Source organism: Antennarius striatus, chromosome 18 (genome assembly GCF_040054535.1).
Source record: "Antennarius striatus isolate MH-2024 chromosome 18, ASM4005453v1, whole genome shotgun sequence".
NCBI classification, from domain to species: Eukaryota; Metazoa; Chordata; class Actinopteri; order Lophiiformes; family Antennariidae; genus Antennarius; species Antennarius striatus.
Window position 1 is genome coordinate 20,927,501 of NC_090793.1, and position 17,500 is coordinate 20,945,000.

At 55.8% G+C, this 17,500-nt stretch overlaps 2 protein-coding genes and 1 non-coding gene across 10 annotated transcripts in view; 2 read left to right on the forward strand and 1 right to left on the reverse strand.

Moving 5' to 3' along the window:
- Nucleotides 1-567: 567 nt before the first annotated feature.
- Nucleotides 568-7,573, forward strand: slc39a6 (solute carrier family 39 member 6). 5 transcript variants are annotated; one of them, XR_011038833.1, is made up of 12 exons: nucleotides 568-1,845; nucleotides 2,513-2,727; nucleotides 2,813-3,266; nucleotides 3,474-3,621; nucleotides 3,720-3,794; nucleotides 4,035-4,204; nucleotides 4,286-4,480; nucleotides 5,410-5,938; nucleotides 6,126-6,206; nucleotides 6,286-6,476; nucleotides 6,875-7,100; nucleotides 7,178-7,573. XR_011038833.1 is itself a non-coding variant. In XM_068340677.1 (12 exons), exons 2-12 carry the CDS (start codon nucleotides 2,513-2,515, stop codon nucleotides 7,025-7,027), a joined length of 2,145 nt encoding a protein of 714 aa, XP_068196778.1. In that variant the 5' UTR covers nucleotides 568-1,845; the 3' UTR covers nucleotides 7,028-7,573. The 5 variants fall into 5 exon arrangements, 4 of the variants coding, with proteins under 4 accessions (XP_068196778.1, XP_068196779.1, XP_068196776.1 ...); XM_068340677.1 differs by having other exon boundaries at nucleotides 5,407-5,485; nucleotides 5,555-5,938; nucleotides 6,875-7,573; XM_068340678.1 differs by having other exon boundaries at nucleotides 5,410-5,485; nucleotides 5,555-5,938; nucleotides 6,875-7,573.
- A 1,504-nt stretch (nucleotides 7,574-9,077) lies between these two features.
- On the forward strand, nucleotides 9,078-9,160 carry trnal-uaa (transfer RNA leucine (anticodon UAA)). The gene has a single exon. It is a non-coding gene; the product is annotated as a tRNA-Leu (tRNA).
- A 1,095-nt stretch (nucleotides 9,161-10,255) lies between these two features.
- Nucleotides 10,256-17,500, reverse strand: part of LOC137611835 (rho GTPase-activating protein 12-like) — a 21,238-nt gene continuing 13,993 nt past the window's right edge. Inside the window, exons 3-19 of one of the 4 annotated variants that reach the window (XM_068339948.1) lie at nucleotides 16,864-17,115; nucleotides 16,506-16,688; nucleotides 16,207-16,287; nucleotides 16,008-16,139; nucleotides 15,632-15,694; nucleotides 15,211-15,282; nucleotides 14,705-14,766; nucleotides 14,474-14,555; nucleotides 14,295-14,393; nucleotides 13,574-13,672; nucleotides 13,346-13,433; nucleotides 13,111-13,230; nucleotides 12,929-13,027; nucleotides 12,074-12,151; nucleotides 11,715-11,849; nucleotides 11,505-11,610; nucleotides 10,256-11,149 (exon numbers count right to left, since the gene is read on the reverse strand). In XM_068339948.1, the coding sequence (XP_068196049.1) occupies nucleotides 10,975-11,149; nucleotides 11,505-11,610; nucleotides 11,715-11,849; nucleotides 12,074-12,151; nucleotides 12,929-13,027; nucleotides 13,111-13,230; nucleotides 13,346-13,433; nucleotides 13,574-13,672; nucleotides 14,295-14,393; nucleotides 14,474-14,555; nucleotides 14,705-14,766; nucleotides 15,211-15,282; nucleotides 15,632-15,694; nucleotides 16,008-16,139; nucleotides 16,207-16,287; nucleotides 16,506-16,688; nucleotides 16,864-17,115 (1,926 nt within the window). In that variant the 3' untranslated portion in view covers nucleotides 10,256-10,974. Of the gene's footprint in view, nucleotides 11,150-11,504; nucleotides 11,611-11,714; nucleotides 11,850-12,073; nucleotides 12,152-12,928; nucleotides 13,028-13,110; nucleotides 13,231-13,345; nucleotides 13,434-13,573; nucleotides 13,673-14,294; nucleotides 14,394-14,473; nucleotides 14,556-14,704; nucleotides 14,767-15,210; nucleotides 15,286-15,631; nucleotides 15,695-16,007; nucleotides 16,140-16,206; nucleotides 16,288-16,505; nucleotides 16,689-16,863; nucleotides 17,116-17,500 lie in introns of all 4 variants that reach the window. The other 3 variants (XM_068339947.1, XM_068339949.1, XM_068339950.1) reach the window with 3 other exon arrangements.

The window sequence follows — 17,500 nt, forward strand, 5'->3', positions numbered from 1 at the left end:
ACACTGATTTACAGGTAGGTCATTTCATGTCAGTTCATGCACTGTCCTGGTTTAGTTCTTTGAAAAAGGTGACATTAATGCACACTTCATTAAATACACCAGTAAAACATGTACTCATGTCTGAAACTTGAATTATTATTTTTTTACTAAAGAAGGGTTCGGTGAGCGAGCACATGAAACAGACAGGGTTCAGTTCCTCCACCAAGGTGAAGAACCGGTGTTCCAAACAAAGGAGAGGAACTGTTGGAGTTCAGCTCCAGTCCAGCGAAACCTCTGGCGGTCCTGTGAACAGTCCTTCATTAAAGCCGATAGATTTCCACTGGTACGCTGCCATTACTACAATTATATATATTAGTATAACTTATATTATTATAACTATTATGAAGTCGATCCTTCACTGCAGTAAACGCTGGGTGTAACACCACAATGTCTAATTATTCTCCTATAATATTTAGTATTATCTGCTGCATCACGAACCACCTTCATTTAGAATATTATTGATTAGATAACGACGTCACGATGTCGGTAATGTGTGTGATCAGAAACACCAACAAACACCAATAATGTTTAATGATAGTTTTATTGTAACATCAGGAACACGTGACTCTAGTGCGTCACGTGGGCGCGGAGCGGACCGTGAGAACCTGAAGCTGGTGAGAACCAGAGGGGGGGTGTCATCCGACCCTGTCCGGTCCGGTCCGGTCACCGCGGGGCGTCACGGAGGTCAGAGACACCTGAACACTAGACTGGGAACCACGGCGGGGGGTCTCCCGCTGGTGGGCGGTGCCATCTGATGACATGTTTCTGACCCCCCCCCCCGTCGGTAACGCCTCACGGAACACATGAAGTTCACCGGAGCCGGGTCAGAGGTCAGCGCTAATCCACTCCTCCTCTGCGTTCCCACGGACCGGACCGTCACGTGACCCCAGAGCCCGGTCACGTGTCCGCGTCCTCCGAACCGCGATCTGCTCTTCTGGTGCTGCCTTCAAGTGCTGCTCGGAAACCAGAGCACCGTGTGTCTGCGGCGGCCCCCCGTTACAGACCGGGGACAGACCGGGGGTCGGCACGGGGGAGACTTCTTCCTGCCCGGAAACCCTTCGTTCCCGCGGGGCTGTGGCAGCTCCGATTATCACTCCGCTGATTAAAGTAGTGCTTTTGTCCTCTTCCCGTGACGTTGATGAACGGAACAAACCCGTCAGACCAAACTGTGGCGGGGGGGGGGGGGGTGTTCGGGGACTCCATTCTGGTCATGTTGTTACTTCCTGTTTCGGAGGATAAAGAACGTTTGCGGTGTCATCCCGCAGCCAGCGGTGTCCCGCGTCTCTGATTCCCTACAGTCCGTGAAGTCGCCCCATCCGCCGCGTTCATCGCTCTTCACCGGACCGGAGGGACCGGAGGCACCGGAGAGACCGGAGAGACCGGAGGCACCGGACGCACCGTCACCACCGAGCAGCGTCCACCGGACCTGACCGTCTTCCGTGAGTCCGTCCACGCGCTCCGGGCTCGGTTTTCGGTCCCCGCATCCGGCAGGACGGGAAGCGTGTCGGCGCCTCCCGGCGGCGGCGGCTGTTTCCGGGTCAGGAGCCTTTGTGCACACGGCACCGCGTGGTGCGGGGCGGGCAGCCCCACCGCTGTGGTGCGGGGCGGGCAGCCCCACCGCTGTGGTGCGGGGCGGGCAGCCCAGCGTGGGTCTGGTTACCGGCCGGAGGCTCCGGTTCGCCCCGAGGCCTAGCGCCGCTTCACGGCCCGTCGCCGAGCACCAGAGCTGCGGCTAGCGGGCGTCGGACACGTCCCCCAGACCCCCGAGCCGAGCGGCAGCAGCTGGAGCCGCTCATCCGGACTCCGGTAGAAAACCTCCCGGGAGGTTAACCCTTCACCGACCCCCGGGACGAGCCGCGGCTAGCAGCTAGCACGGATGCTAGCAGCAGGCTAGCTGCTAATCCTCTTGTTGCTATGGGAACTTATTTAAAGTTTTATTAAGTTAAACTTTGGATGTTTTTGACTGAAATTCTCATTTCTGGTTTATTTGATGGTTTTTTTTTGCGTCTATTTTTTTTACCAGTCTTCATGTCAGATCAATAAAAGTTGATCGATTGATTGTGTTGGAGTCCCTTTCAGACACAGGTGTTTATATCCCTGGTGACGTCATCCAGTGAGCATGACTTCTGTTCTCATGCTCACCCCGATTAGCTTAGTTAGCACTTCATGTATCTGATCGATTCCTTGAATTTACCGTCATGTGTTTTATTTCACGTCCCCCGTGGTCCAGTCAGCTGTGGTCCCTTCCCTGGGGGGCGGTGGGGGGCCGGTGGGCTCCGGAGCACACTGGAGTTCCATCGCCTGTTCAAGGACACGTTCGACTGGAGTCACCTGGGTGGGCGGGGTCACCTGGGTGGGCGGGGTCACCTGGGTGGGCGGGGTCACCTGAGTGGTGATAGTTTGCACCAGCAGGGCGGGGCCGTCTGGATGTCCAACAGGAAGTAGGTTTTTTTTAACCCCTTGTCCTCCACAGATGACCGTGATGGCGGAGGGGGGGAGCAGACGATTCACCGCCGCCGCCGTCATTCTCATCGCCCTTTTCTTACCCGATGGGGGGGGGTCCAGCGGGCCCGGCTGCAGCCTGCCCCCCCACTCGGGAGGCGGTGCGGTGCGTTTGCTGTCCTCTGCGGTGGACACGCAGAGGGCGGAGCTGAGCCAGAGACAACACCTGGAGGCGCTGTTCGACAGGTGAGTTGCAGAAGCCTGACCCCCACCCTGGTTATTGATGAGGTATTGATTATTGATGATGAGGTATTATTGATGGGGGTCTCAGGTACGGACACAACGGCTCCATGTCTCTGGACGGGTTGAAGCGTCTCCTCCTAAACGTGGGCTTGGGTCGCATCAGGACCGTCACGGTGCAGCATCACCACCATCACCACGACAACCACCATCACCAAGACAACCACCATCACCAAGACAACCACCATCACCAAGACAACCACCATCACCAAGACAACCACCATCACCAAGACAACCACCATCACCACAAACGTGCCGCTGTCTCGCCGCAGGCAGACGTTCCACAGAGCGCACAGGTGGACGACAAGGAGAGCACGCCATTGGCTCAGGGGGCGGAGCCCATGCCGCCCTACAGCGTCCGGCCAATGGTGGAACCAGGACACATGAGGCGCCGCCCACGAGCCTCCAGAACCTCTGGGACTGAAGTCGCTCCAATGGGACACGAGAACCACGATCACCATGACAACGAGACGGACAGCGTGGAGGTACGACCTCTGACCCCATCAGGGTCAGGGATAGATGGTGATGGATCATAGAGGGGGGGTCAGGGATAGATGGTGATGGATCATAGAGGGGGGGTCAGGGATAGATGGTGATGGATCATAGAGGGGGGGTCAGGGATAGGTTTAGATAACTCTGATCCATCTCTGTGTCTCGTCCTCGTTTCTGAGGGTCTTTTGCCCCCCCCCCAGTGCCTCAGTGCTTCCACGCTCCTCTCCTCACACGGGATGTCTCAGGCGGTGGGCGTGTCCACTGCTGACTTCAGCGTCCTGTGCCCCGCCCTCCTCCACCAGATCGATGACGGAGCCTGCATCCTGCACAGGGGCCCCTGGGAGCGAGGTAGGGGACCGTAGAGAGAGTTCAGCCCCCTGATGTGCCCCCCCAGAGGTAGGAGCCCGTAGAGAGTTCAGCCCCCTGATGTGCTCCTGCATTTCTAGATCACAAGCATGATGGCGGTCACCATGGCAACCACAGCAGCAATGTTGCAGAGAAAGAAAAGAACATCACGATTGGTAAGAAGCCCCTCGGCGGGTCACATGACGCCTGTCAGCGGGTCACATGACGCCTGTCAGCGGGTCACGTGACGCCTGTCAGCGGGTCACGTGACGCCTGTCAGCGGGTCACGTGACGCCTGTCAGCGGGTCACGTGACGCCTGTCAGCGGGTCACGTGACGCCTGTCAGCGGGTCACGTGACGCCTGTCAGCGGGTCACGTGACGCCTGTCAGCGGGTCACGTGATTCTTGTGTTGCAGCGTGGGTCGGTGGCGTGGTCTCCATCACCGTCATCAGCCTGCTGTCGCTGCTGGGCGTGGTCCTCATCCCGCTCATGAACAGGGTGTTCTTCCAGTTCCTGCTCAGCTTCCTGGTGGCGCTGGCCGTCGGCACGCTGAGCGGCGACGCCTTCCTGCACCTCCTGCCTCACGTGAGTCCACTTCCTGTTCCCGCGTGAAGGGCGTGTCCTCCGGCGGCGCCGGTCGGTTCTGATTCCGTTTGTCCTGGTCAGTCTCAAGGAGGCCACCACCACCACCATGAGGACCTCGCCCTGACCCCCCCAGAAGAACTGCACGTCCACGGGGAGCCGGAGGAGCAGCTGGACGCTGTGTGGAAAGGCCTGACGGCGCTGGGCGGGGTCTACTTCATGTTCCTGATCGAACACTTCCTGACGCTGGGGAAGATGTTCAAAGACAAGAAGCAGAAGGTCAGTGGTGCTGCTGGAGACCACGCCCCCTGACCCCTAAGGTCACGCTGTGTGATGAATGGGACCGTGCCCCCTGACCCCTGAGGCTGTGGTGGAGAGAGGTTTCCTTCAGACAGGACAAAGACCTCAATAACATGTCGATTCAAGTCAGACACCGGCTGAGAGACGTCCTCCGGTGACGTCACTGATGGAGACCGATGAGACCCGGGAGTCCAGCTGGGACGCAAGTCAACGGAGTGTGTGTGTGTGTGTGTGTGTGTGTACATGTGTGTGTGTGTACGTGGTGGGCGGCCACTGGATTCACCGTATGTCAAACTGACCCTATGTCAAACTGACCCTATGTCAAACTGACCCTATGTCAAACTGACCCTACGTCAAACCGACCCTACGTCAAACCGACCCTACGTCAAACCGACCCTACGTCAAACCGACCCTACGTCAAACTGACCCTACGTCAAACCGACCCTACGTCAAACCGACCCTACGTCAAACTGACCCTACGTCAAACCGACCCTATGTCAAACTGACCCTATGTCAAACTGACCCTATGTCAAACTGACCCTACGTCAAACTGACCCTATGTCAAACCGACCCTATGTCAAACTGACCCTACGTCAAACTGACCCTACGTCAAACTGACCCTACGTCAAACCGACCCTACGTCAAACCGACCCTATGTCAAACTGACCCTATGTCAAACTGACCCTATGTCAAACTGACCCTATGTCAAACTGACATCAATACGTCATCTTTGAAAAGCGGTTATGCTGGTGTGGTGATAAGTTTACTGCCCAGACTCCCCTGAAGAGAAGGTGCCCCCCACGGAGGTCACGTGGTCCCTACGACTGTCCCCTTCTGACTCATTTACGTTTTATTGTCCTATTTTCAACGCTGCACCACGAGGTCACGCTCTCTGAACCCTCCAGCAGGTCCAGAGGAAGTGGGATCAGAGCGACGGTGCGGATCCAGAGCGTCAGCCGGCGCTGGAGGAGAAGCCGGGTGAAGGTGAGCCCCGCCCATCTCCGTCTGAACGCCGCCGGTTCCTCCTCCGACCGTCTGCTCCTCCTCCTACAGACGTGGAGACCAACGGCGCCGGCGTGTTGGGACAGTGCTCCGGCAGCCTGGACGGCGGCGCGGCGGAGGAGGAGCAGGTGATGCTGCCGCCGCAGGTGTCCGTTGTCTCCCCGGGGGGCGGGGCGGCGCTCTACTCCGCCCAGGACTGCGAGAACAAATGCCACTCCCATTTCCACGACACGGTGGGCCAGGCCGACAGCATGCACCATCACCACCACGACTACCACCACATCCTGCACCACCACCACTCCCAGAACCACCACCCCCACAGCCACGCCCACTCCTACTCCCAGCAGCACTTCCAGCAGGCGGGCGTGGCCACGCTGGCCTGGATGGTCATCATGGGGGACGGGCTGCACAACTTCAGCGACGGCCTGGCCATCGGTGAGCGCCGCCGTTAGCATGAAAGTGTTAGCAGGTTAGCTCGTACTGTGCTAGCTGTAGCACACAGGCTTCAGATGGAGCTGCTAGCCTGGAGTTGCCAGCGGTGCGTTGCCACAGGGCGGAGCCTTCAGGCGGGGGGGGGGGTTCTCCTGCGTTCTGGTTGTTGACCCGTTGTCTGGTTCCGCAGGCGCCGCCTTCAGTGAGGGGCTGTCCAGCGGTCTCAGCACGTCGGTGGCCGTCTTCTGTCACGAGCTGCCTCACGAGTTGGGTGAGGGCCACGCCCATCGGCTCGTCTTCCTGCCGCCAGACCGGAGCTGCTTCCTACACTTCTCTCCTCCGTTTCCCAGGTGACTTTGCGGTGCTCCTGAAGTCTGGGATGACGGTCCGTCAAGCCATCCTGTATAACGTCCTGTCGGCCATGATGGCGTACTTCGGTCTGGTGACGGGAATCCTGATTGGTCACTACGCAGAGAACATCTCCATGTGGATATTCGCCCTCACGGCCGGGTTGTTCATGTACGTGGCCCTGGTGGACATGGTGAGTGGATCCGCCATGAGCTGGCCCTGACCACGCCCTGATTACACCCTGACCACGCCCTGACCACGCCCTGATTACACCCTGACCACGCCCTGACCCCGTCCCGATGCTCGAGCACCCAGACAGGTGCTGGTAGAACCTCCAGTGGTGCTGGGGGGGATGACGCGTTACTGTCAGAAGTTCTGTTTTCCTATTGAATAAGCCAATCCGAGCAGAGGGGCGTGGCTGTGAGCTCCCATCTGTCAGTAGCATTTGTTCAGTTGGCAGCCCCCAGCACCAGGTGGCCCCCATCCCACAGGAAGTTAACGCCGGCGTTCTCTTCTTCTGTGGAGGGACACTGACCCCTGGTGGTCCAGCTGTGAACTGCACCCCTCAGGTTCTGTGTTGCTCCTCCTCAGGTGCCTGAGATGCTGCACAACGATGCCGGCGACCACGGCTTCAGCCACTGCGGCTTCTTCCTGCTGCAGAACGCCGGCGTCCTGCTGGGCTTCTGCATCATGCTGCTCATCGCCGTCTTTGAGCACAAGATCCAGCTGGACCTCGGAGACTGAAGACGACGTTCAGACGACGTTCAGACGACGTTCAGACGACGTTCAGACGACGTTCAGACGACGTTCAGACGACGTTCAGACGACGTTCAGACGACGTTCAGACGACGTTCAGACGACGTTCAGACGACGTTCAGACGACGTTCAGACGAGCGCTCGCCTCCAGCTCTGACGTCTTCTATGATTCCATTTATGTGTTTGTTTGAAGTTTGTCTGTCAGACTAGGTCAATGTGGATTCGCTCAGCAGCTTCTGTGTTAACCACAGTTTAAGTTAGTGTAACAGTTTTACACGGCCGTCTTTAGGGTCACTTTGTTTTGTAGAGTGTGTATTATTGAAGAGCCGATCAGTAGGAAATAGATGCAATATTACCAGTATTGATGATTCATCTTGAGTTTTCACCAGGAGGACATGTTACCGACGCTTTGTCCATGAACGGCTGGACGCATCCGGGTGTCACCGGCATGACGTCATCAGCTCATAGATGACGAAGAGGAAGGTTTATCTGAATGAGGAAGAATCCCGTCCATTAAAGTACCTCTGAGAACCACTGGTCTGATTTCTGTTCCAAAGCATCGGCGAGCTGAAGAAAAACTCTGCCGGATTTATCAGAGATGTCGTGACATCACACCGCCACTCATTCAGGTCGACCACATAAATGAGTGGTGGGTGTGATGTCACAATGTCTCCCGTGACATCACACCCACCCGCCACTCATTCAGGTCGACATCAGCTTCCCATTGAGGAACAAAAGTAGGTTCACAGCTGTCAGCGAGATCAAAGGTCAAGGTCATCCGCATCATCCAGTGTAGAAAAGATTAAATCTCCTGCTACCATTAGGTGGCGCTATGGCTGCATGTGGATTCCTTTAGGGCTTGGACTCTCGAGTAAAATCATTCCGACCAGGTTGGGCGACACCTGAAGGAGTGTGTGTGAACATTTAAAAGAGGGTCAGAGAAATGGCAACAAACGTTAAAATAAAGGACTTCCTGTCTGGTTTGGGTCGATGGTCCAGGAGCCTCGTGCTCGTCAATGGAAGCTCCAGGTGTCACTGGTGGGGGGGGTTCAGATGGTGCCAACAAACCCGATCACATGCACGTTTTCTCTTTCCTTCACCTTCTCCTTCCTTCAAACTTCAATGAGTTTTTGTGGATGTGCAGAAGTTTGCTCACGCACCACACAGTCTGAAAAATCCAGCTGTATATAAAACACAGCAATAATTCTATTTTTTTCTCAGAAATGTAGAATTTGTAGGTGTTGTAGACCGAAAGAATGCAATTTAACACGTACCATCTAAACACCAGAAAAACCGTCAATGCTTTAGAGCCAATAAACTTCTAATATCCGATTGATCTAATACTAATCTAGTATTAAAGCACACGTGTTGGTCAAACAAACCAACACCGCCTCAGCTGAGGATAACGGGTAACGCCTCAGGTATACGCATCACAGCCTCAAACCTCTGATGTCTGCAGTAGGCCCCTCCCACTGGAGAGGACGGTAACGCCTTGTTCGTCCATTCGTGTCTGACAGACAGATGTCCTCCGCTCGGGATGATGGTCAGAGCTGTGACATCACACCTGGAGGATTCCACCTGGAGTGACATCACACCTGGAGGACTCCACCTGGAGTGACATCACACCTGGAGGACTCCACCTGGAGTGACATCACACCTGGAGGACTCCACCTGGAGTGACATCACACCTGGAGGATTCCACCTGGAGTGACATCACACCTGCAGGACTCCACCTGGAGTGACATCGCACCTGGAGGATTCCACCTGTCTACTCCACCTCAGTGATGCTCATCAAGTTCAACCATGTAACCATAGAAAACACGATGACTTGACATTTCCTCTGCAAGTCAAACTGAAACTCAACCTGAAGCGTCCACGAAAGAACAAACAGCCAAAAGCCAATCAGATGTAAATACGCTACGTAAAGGTGAAACCCCTCCTCCGTGACCCAGCCAATCAGGAGCGCATCAGGACAGTGTTCTTGGCCCGACCCAGCTATAAGGAATGTACACATTTAGAGAAGGAGCACTTGAGCAGCACCAGGATGGCCGAGTGGTGAAGGCGTTGGACTTAAGTTCCAGTGGGCAGAAGCCCTCGTGGGTTCGAACCCCACTCCTGGTAACCCTTTAACTCTGGGACACGCACCTGCTTTTGAGGCGAAACCAGATGCAGGTTTTTGATCACGTCACGTGAATCCTGTATGAAACTATGAACAAACGTGTACCCTATTAACCCTACGAAGTCATGGAGTTTCACCAATACACTGTAATGAGTGTAAAGCGTCAGGTAGGAGCCTCAATCGTCACAAAGGGACCTCAAACGTCAAGTGAGAGCTTCAAATGTCGGGCAGGAGCCTCGAACGTCAGGCGGGACCCTCGCATATCACACAGGAGCCTCGAACATCAGACAGGAGCCTCGGACGTCACAAAGGAGCCTCGAATGCCAGGCAGGAGCCTCGAACGTCAGAAAGGAGCTGAAAACATCAGGCAGGAGCCTAAAATGTTGGCAGGAGCCTCGAACGTCAGGCAGGAGCCTCGAACGTCAGAAATAAGCCTCGAACGTCAGGCAGGAGCCTCAAACGTCAAACAGGAGCCTAAAACATCAAAAAGGAGCCTCGAACGTCAGGCAGGCAGGAGCCTCAAACGTCAGAAAGGAGCCTCAAACGTCAGAAAGGAGCCTCAAACGCCAGGCAGGAGCCTCGAACATCAGGCAGGAGCCTCGAACTTCAGGCAGGAGCCTCGAACGTCAGAAAGAAGCCTCGAACGTCAGGCAGGAGCCTCGGACGACTGGCAGGAGCCTCGAACGTCAGAAAGAAGCCTCGAACGTCAGGCAGGAGCCTCGGACGACTGGCAGGAGCCTCGAACATCAGAAAGAAGCCTCGAACGTCAGGCAGGAGCCTCGAACGTCAGGCAGGAGCCTCGAACGTCAGGCAGGAGCCTCGAACGTCAGGCAGGAGCCTCGAACGTCAGGCAGGAGCCTCGAACGTCAGGCAGGAGCCTCGAACGTCAGGCAGGAGCCTCGAACGTCAGGCAGGAGCCTCGAACGACAGGCAGGAGCCTCGAACGACAGGCAGGAGCCTCGAACGTCAGGCAGGAGCCTCGAACGTCAGGCAGGAGCCTCAAACATCAAAAATCAAGAGTTCCTTTCTTCATCCGGTTCATCTTCTCCGGTGCTTTAAGGAAAAACTATGAACAGAAGAACTTTTTTTTTCACACAGGTTTTTATTTTATTTTATTGGAGTTGATAAAGACAGTTTTTACCTGAGTCACAGGTAGACCTCAAACATCTGACGGCTCACAGGAAGTGATTCAATCTTTAACGCTCCATTCATATTTACTATTCACAAACACACACACACACACACACACACACACACACACACACACACACACACACACACACACACACACACACACACACAGGACCGTCTGACTGAAGCGCTACTGTTTGATCTCTAAGGTGTGATTGGTTCCGGTGCGTTCAGGGACCAGAGAAACAGAAGAGATATAGGGGGGGGGCGTCACCCCTACTTCTGGTTCTTCTGGGTTCTCCAGTGCATCACTACAAGACAGACGCGATAGAACCTCTCCTCCTCAGCGAGGCAGCGGCGCACCTGACCCATGTTCAGCGAGGCAGCGGCGCGTCTGACCCGTGTTCAGCGAGGCAGCGGCGTGTCTGACCCGTTTTCAGCGAGGCAGCGGCGCGTCTGAACCGTGTTCAATGTCAGACAGGAGGTGGCGTTAGAGGGGAGTGACACAAACGCAGCAGCGAGACGGGAAACGGATTCCAGGTTCTGGGTGTGAGTGTCCGGGTCACGATGGTTCTGACTGATGGGTCGGTCAGGCTACAGGTGGTCTGGGTGACAGGTGTCTGGCACCCGTGTCCAGCAGGAAGGAGGACAGGAAGTGCCCCCCCCCCCCCCCCCCCGTCTGGCTCTACCGGCTGAAGATGCTGTCGAACTCCAGCAGGACCAGCTCCACGATCTGGTTCTGGTACACCATGTGGACCGCCATGTTCCACGACTCGGTCTCAGGGCGCAGCAGGGTGGGGCCGAACACGATGGCCACGCCCTGGGTCGTCATCCGGTTCTCCTCGCCGTGCTCGATCACCCTGGAGGGAGAGTAGTGTGTCAGGTGTGTGTCAGGTGTGTGTCAGGTGTGTGTCAGGTGTGTGTCAGGTGTGTGTCAGGTGTGTGTCAGGTGTGTGTCAGGTGTGTGTCAGGTGTGTGTCAGGTGTGTGTCAGGTGTGAGTCAGGTGTGTGTCAGGTGTGTGTCAGGTGTGTGTCAGGTGTGTGTCAGGTGTGTGTCAGGTGTGTGTCAGGTGTGAGTCAGGTGTGAGTCAGGTGTGTGTCAGGTGTGTGTCAGGTGTGTGTCAGGTGTGAGTCAGGTGTGTGTCAGGTGTGTGTTGGTTGTGTGTTGATTGTGTGTCAGGTGTGTGTCAGGTGTGTGATCCTGGTGGTTCTTACTTCCTGAGGTGTCTGAACAGAACCTTCATGGTGTCGTGATTGGGGCGTGGCAGCTGCTGGACCAGATCTCTGACGGCCTGAACCCGAAGTCTGTAGTCTGAGATCTCTGAGGAGCAGAACAACGTCAGCTGGTCAGAACCAGCAGGTCAGAGCCAGCCGGTCGGGACCAGCTGGTCAGAACCAGCCGGTTGGGACCGCCCACACACGTACTGATGGCCCTGATGAAGTCCTGGAAGCGGCTGTAGGTGAAGAGCGGCTCTGGAAGCTCCCTGAAGAACATCTTCAGCGCTCCGGTCGTCACGTGGATGTCCTCCCACTTCCTGTCCAGCAGGTCCAGCTTCTCGTCTGAGACACCAGTACAGGGGGGGTCACACCAGTACAGGGGGGTCACACCAGTCACGGGGTCACCAGTGCAGACTCGGTCAAACCCATCACAGGGGGTCACACACACACACACACACACACACACACACACACACACACACACACACACACACACACACACACACACACACACACACACACACACACACACACACACACACACACACACACACACACACTCTCACCATGATCCACAGCGAAGCGCAGCTTCTGGATGACAGCCAGGTTCCCACTGACCCGGTACAACCCATCCACCCACAGACCTAGGGGGGTAAGGTGGTGGGGGGGAACAGGGTCAGACTAGAATCACAGACTAGAACCACATACTAGAACCAGACTAGAACCAGACTACAGCCACAGACTAGAACTAGTCTAGAACCAGACTAGAACCAGACTAGAGCCACAGACTAGAACTAGTCTAGAACCAGACTAGAACCAGACTAGAGCCACAGACTAGAACTAGTCTAGAACCAGACTAGAACCAGACTAGAGCCACAGACTAGAACTAGTCTAGAACCAGACTAGAACCAGACTAGAGCCACAGACTAGAACTAGTCTAGAACCAGACTAGAACCAGACTAGAGCCACAGACTAGAACCACATACTAGAACCAGACTAGAACCAGACTACAGCCACAGACTAGAACTAGTCTAGAACCAGACTAGAGCCACAGACTAGAACTAGTCTAGAACCAGACTAGAACCAGACTAGAGCCACAGACTAGAACTAGTCTAGAACCAGACTAGAGCCACAGACTAGAACTAGTCCAGAACCAGACTAGAACCAGACTAATGCCACAGACTAGAACTAGTCTAGAACCAGACTAGAACCAGACTAGAGCCACAGACTAGAACTAGTCCAGAACCAGACTAGAACCAGACTAGAGCCACAGACTAGAACTAGTCTAGAACCAGACTAGAACCAGACTAGAACCAGACTAGAGCCACAGACTAGAACTAGTCTAGAACCAGACTAGAACCAGACTAGAGCCACAGACTAGAACTAGTCCAGAACCAGACTAGAACCAGACTAGAACCCACCGTTGTTCTCCACGTGGTCGATGCAAAGCGTCACGAAGGAGGGAACTGAACCGTTCTCCCTCTGGCACAGGATGGACAGACTGCATCCGAACACCTGGTCTAGAAACAGGCAGGCAGACAGCAGTTCAGTTCTACACTATGGACCCGGTTCTACGCTACAGAGCCGGCCCGGGTCCCGGTACCTCTGATGTAGCCCTTGTCTCTGACGGACTGCAGGGTGGGCCGGCGGGTCAGGAACTTCTTCAGCTTGTGTCGCGTCTTCTTGTGGTCTGAGCCGTCCACGCTGGTGGAGGTCTTCATGGCTGAGGGGGACGGACACAGGGGTCACCACAGGGTCATGTTGGGGTCACCACAGGGGTCTCTGGGATGATCGCCATGGCGACCGGCTGAACCGTGATCTGAAAGCGGGTCTCTGACCTCTGACTTTCTTTGAGTCTCTGTCCTGCTTCTCCCCAACAGGTGAGTCCAGCGGGTCGTCCTCCAGGGCCTCGTCCGACTCCCAGGCCTGACACACACACACACACACACACACACACACACACACACACACCCACACACACACCCACACACACACACACACACGATGATGAGGGCCTGTTCTGGGCTCTGATTGGCTGCATCAGGTGTGTTGGTGCAGGTGCTCACATGGGTGCTGATGGCGTCCTGGAGGGCGTGGTACCAATCACTGACCACGCCCTCGTTCTCTGACTGGACCAGCAGCTCCGTCCCCTGACGAGTCTTCAGCTGGAGCAGGAGACCAAACCAGTCAGCGTCACCAACCCTAAGCCAGATCCAAACCCTAACCCAGACCCTAGCCCTAACCCTAACCTAGAACCTAACCCTAACCTAGAACCTAACCCTAACCTAGAACCTAACCCTAACCTAGAACCTAACCTTAACCTAGAACCTAACCCTAACCTAGAACCTAACCCTAACCTAGAACCTAACCTTAACCTAGAACCTAACCCTAACCTAGAACCTAACCCTAACCTAGAACCTAACCTTAACCTAGAACCTAACCCTAACCTAGAACCTAACCCTAACCTAGAACCTAACCCTAACCTAGAACCTAACCCTAACCTAGAACCTAACCCAGAACCTAACCCTAACCTAGAACCTAACCCTAACCTAGAACCTAACCTTAACCTAGAACCTAACCCTAACCTAGAACCTAACCCTAACCTAGAACCTAACCCTAACCTAGAACCTAACCCTAACCTAGAACCTAACCTTAACCTAGAACCTAACCCTAACCTAGAACCTAACCCTAACCTAGAACCTAACCCTAACCTAGAACCTAACCCTAACCTAGAACCTAACCCTAACCTAGAACCTAACCCTAACCCCCACCCCCCCACACACACACCTCTAACACGTGCTTCTTGCTGGACTTGTCCTTGGAGGCCCACTCTACCGACCCCCCCCTCAGATCCACGGTGAACTCTGGGCTGGACTGGGCTCCAAACTGTGGAGACAGGAAGTGGACCAGAACAGCTGCGTTACCACGGAGACGGACCACGAGACGAGTGGAAGGCTGGTACTGACCCAGCTGGTCCCGCCCCCTTGGCTTTTGGCGAATAAGAGCGAGGATCCTTGGAGCACCGTCCAGGAGGACGTCCAGTTCTTCCTGCAGCACACGGTACCGTATGTGAGTCCGGCGCCAGAACACGTGACGCCACGTCACGTCTGTGTCTCGTTGTTTGGCAGAACCCTGAAACCCAGCGGTTCCACTTCCTGTTGGTCTGGGACCACAAACAAACCAGCGTTTCTACTCACCGGACCTTCTTGCCGTGTTCAGTGATCTTGGTCACGTTCAGAACGCCACCCATTTCAGGCGGCTGCAAACGACAGGAAGTGGGTCAGTCAGCCGTCCAATCACGATTTAATCTACCACTAACCACCAGACACAGCAGCCCCCAGGGCCTCCTGGGTCATGTGACCACTCAGCATTACAAAGTCCCATCTGCATCAGGCAAGTGTAGGCCTGACTTAGGTAGGCTGCAGACGTAGGCCTGACTTAGGTAGGCTGCAGACGTAGGCCTGACTTAGGTAGGCTGCAGACGTAGGCCTGACTTAGGTAGGCTGCAGACGTAGGCCTGACTTAGGTAGGCTGCAGACGTAGGCCTGACTTAGGTAGGCTGGTCTGGTAGGCTGATGCTGCTGTTGGTTTGTTCAGAGGACAGCCAGCCAATGGAGCTCTTCATGCAGCGCGTGTCACCGCCCACAGGCTGCAGGAGCATGCCCATTGGCTGGACAGGAGGTGAGGAGGCGGGTGTACTAACGGAGGGGGGCTTCGGAGATGAAGGGCAGGAGTCGGCATCAGGAGAGGAGGGCTTCGGACCCCACGGAGCTTCCTGCTGGAGAAAAACCAGACGTCACAAAACCAGGATGGTGGGGGTCAGGAGGTCAGGGTTAAGGGGCGGGGTTACCTGTGGGGCCACCTGGACGAATGCACGGATCAATAAGTAGAGGTGACAACATTTGTTTTTCTCAACGCATGTTATCATTTCTGAGTGAAATCAGTGAAATCATTGTCATCAGGTTAAAATCAGGTTCATGATTGTTGTTCCGTCTGATTCCAGTGCAGGAAATAATCACACATCAGATCAGGAATTACGTCTGATTAGTGACGAGCAGGCTGATTGGCTGCTCTGGTCGAGGCCCAGGCGCTGATTGGTCGGTGGGTTGTGACGAGCTACTGACTTGCTGCCTGTACGGGTGCAGGCGGGCGGAGCTCGTACGGAAACGCCGGGGCGTCAACAGCCGCTGCAAAGAAACCAGCCTGCAACTGAACGTCTGGACTCTCTAGAGACAAGTGAACGCATCACCAACCACACGCATCGACCACGGGTCAGTGAACGCATCACCAACCACACGCATCGACCACGGGTCAGTGAACGCATCACCAACCACACGCATCGACCACGGGTCAGTGAACGCATCACCAACCACACACATCGACCACGGGTCAGTGAACGCATCACCAACCACACACATCGACCACGGGTCAGTGAACGCACCCGGGTGTGACTGAGGGCCAGATGTAATGCATGGACATGCCTCCAGGGGGGGCTCTGACCTTGTCGTGGGGGTCCTCCTGAATGTGGGTGCTGTGTCTCCACTTGGTCAGAACGATGGGCTCCACGTACTTCCTGTCCAGACTGCGGGTTCGGGCGGCGTCCAGAGGCAGGTGAGGGGGGGTGCGCTTGTACTGGAGGCAGAGAACATAACTGAGTGGAGGTCCCGTCACCGTGACGACCGACGGGACCCCACCTCACCTTTGGCAGCTCCCATTCGGACCTCGACCCGTCTGCGCTGTAGTAGTACGGCCTGCCCTGCTCGTCCACGTGTTTCAGCCACTGATCACACGCACGCACGCACGCACGCACACACACACACACACACACACACACACACACACACACACACACACACACACACACACACACACACACACACACACACACACACACACACACACACACACACACGTGTGTTTGTAGCTGCTGATTCTGGAGGACCATCACCCAGAGCGACCCTCCATGCACCCCAGAGCTCGTAGGCGGTGCCCCGGTACCTTCTCGTTGGTGTGGTCGCTGATGTACAGCGGGCGGCCGTGTCGGTCCGCCTCCTCCGACCAGCCGCCTGGCGGCGAGCCGTACAGACCGTCCCATTGGCTGGAGACGGAGGCGTCCGGCGACCGGGGCTGGAGGCGACCGATGGAGAGCGACAGGAAGGGAGGAAGTGACAGAGGAGAGGTCTGCCAGAGCGGCACAGGAGAGAGTCAGGACCCAGAATCAGAGCAAGAACCAGGACCAGAACTAGTACCAGAACCAGGACCAGGACAGCCAGAAACACCCACTGCCATTTCCTCCCGTGTGGCGCCACCATCAGGTCAAGCCCCATGTCCAAATGTGTGTGTGTGACCCCCGTACCTCCACGCTCTCTCCCAGGCTGTAGCGCTCCCCCCTGGTGGCGGCGTCCCGGGGGGGGGCCCGGGGGGGCTTCCATGTGGTCTCGTGGGTGGAGCGGTTGTGGTAGAAGAGGCGTCCGGTCGGGTCCTTGTGGGTCTCCCAGTCTCCATGGATGCTGAGGGGGGGCCCCGAGGGCGTGGGGGGGTGTGTGGTCTGGGTGATCTTCAGCTCCTGCAGGTTGGTGTAGACGGGCGAGTCGGACTGGGACCGGTCCTGATGGGGGGTGGGGAGGGGGAACTGTGAGTGGGTCAGCCATGTGGGAGGCGGCCATGATGTCACACAAACAGCTGTCACCATCACCATCACCATCATCACCATCATCACCCTCATCATAATCACCATCACCACTACCATCATCATCACCACCATCATCATCATCACCACCACCACCATCATCACCATCATCACCCTCATCATAATCACCATCACCACTACCATCATCATCACCACCACCATCATCATCATCATCATCACCACCACCACCATCATCACCATCATCACCACCATCATCATCACCACCACCATCATAATCACCACCACCACCATCATCACCATCATCACCACCATCATCATCACCACCACCATCATCACCCTCATC

What these genes read in the sequence shown, in the direction of transcription:
- slc39a6 (XM_068340675.1), top strand. Translation starts at nt 2,513, where the DNA reads ATGACCGTGATGGCGGAGGGGGGGAGCAGACGATTCACCGCCGCCGCC. An exon ending in TCCTGCACCTCCTGCCTCAC is followed by an intron (nt 4,205 to 4,285) that starts GTGAGTCCACTT and finishes TGTCCTGGTCAG; the next exon opens with TCTCAAGGAGGCCACCACCA. An exon ending in TCAAAGACAAGAAGCAGAAG is followed by an intron (nt 4,481 to 5,409) that starts GTCAGTGGTGCT and finishes ACCCTCCAGCAG; the next exon opens with GTCCAGAGGAAGTGGGATCA.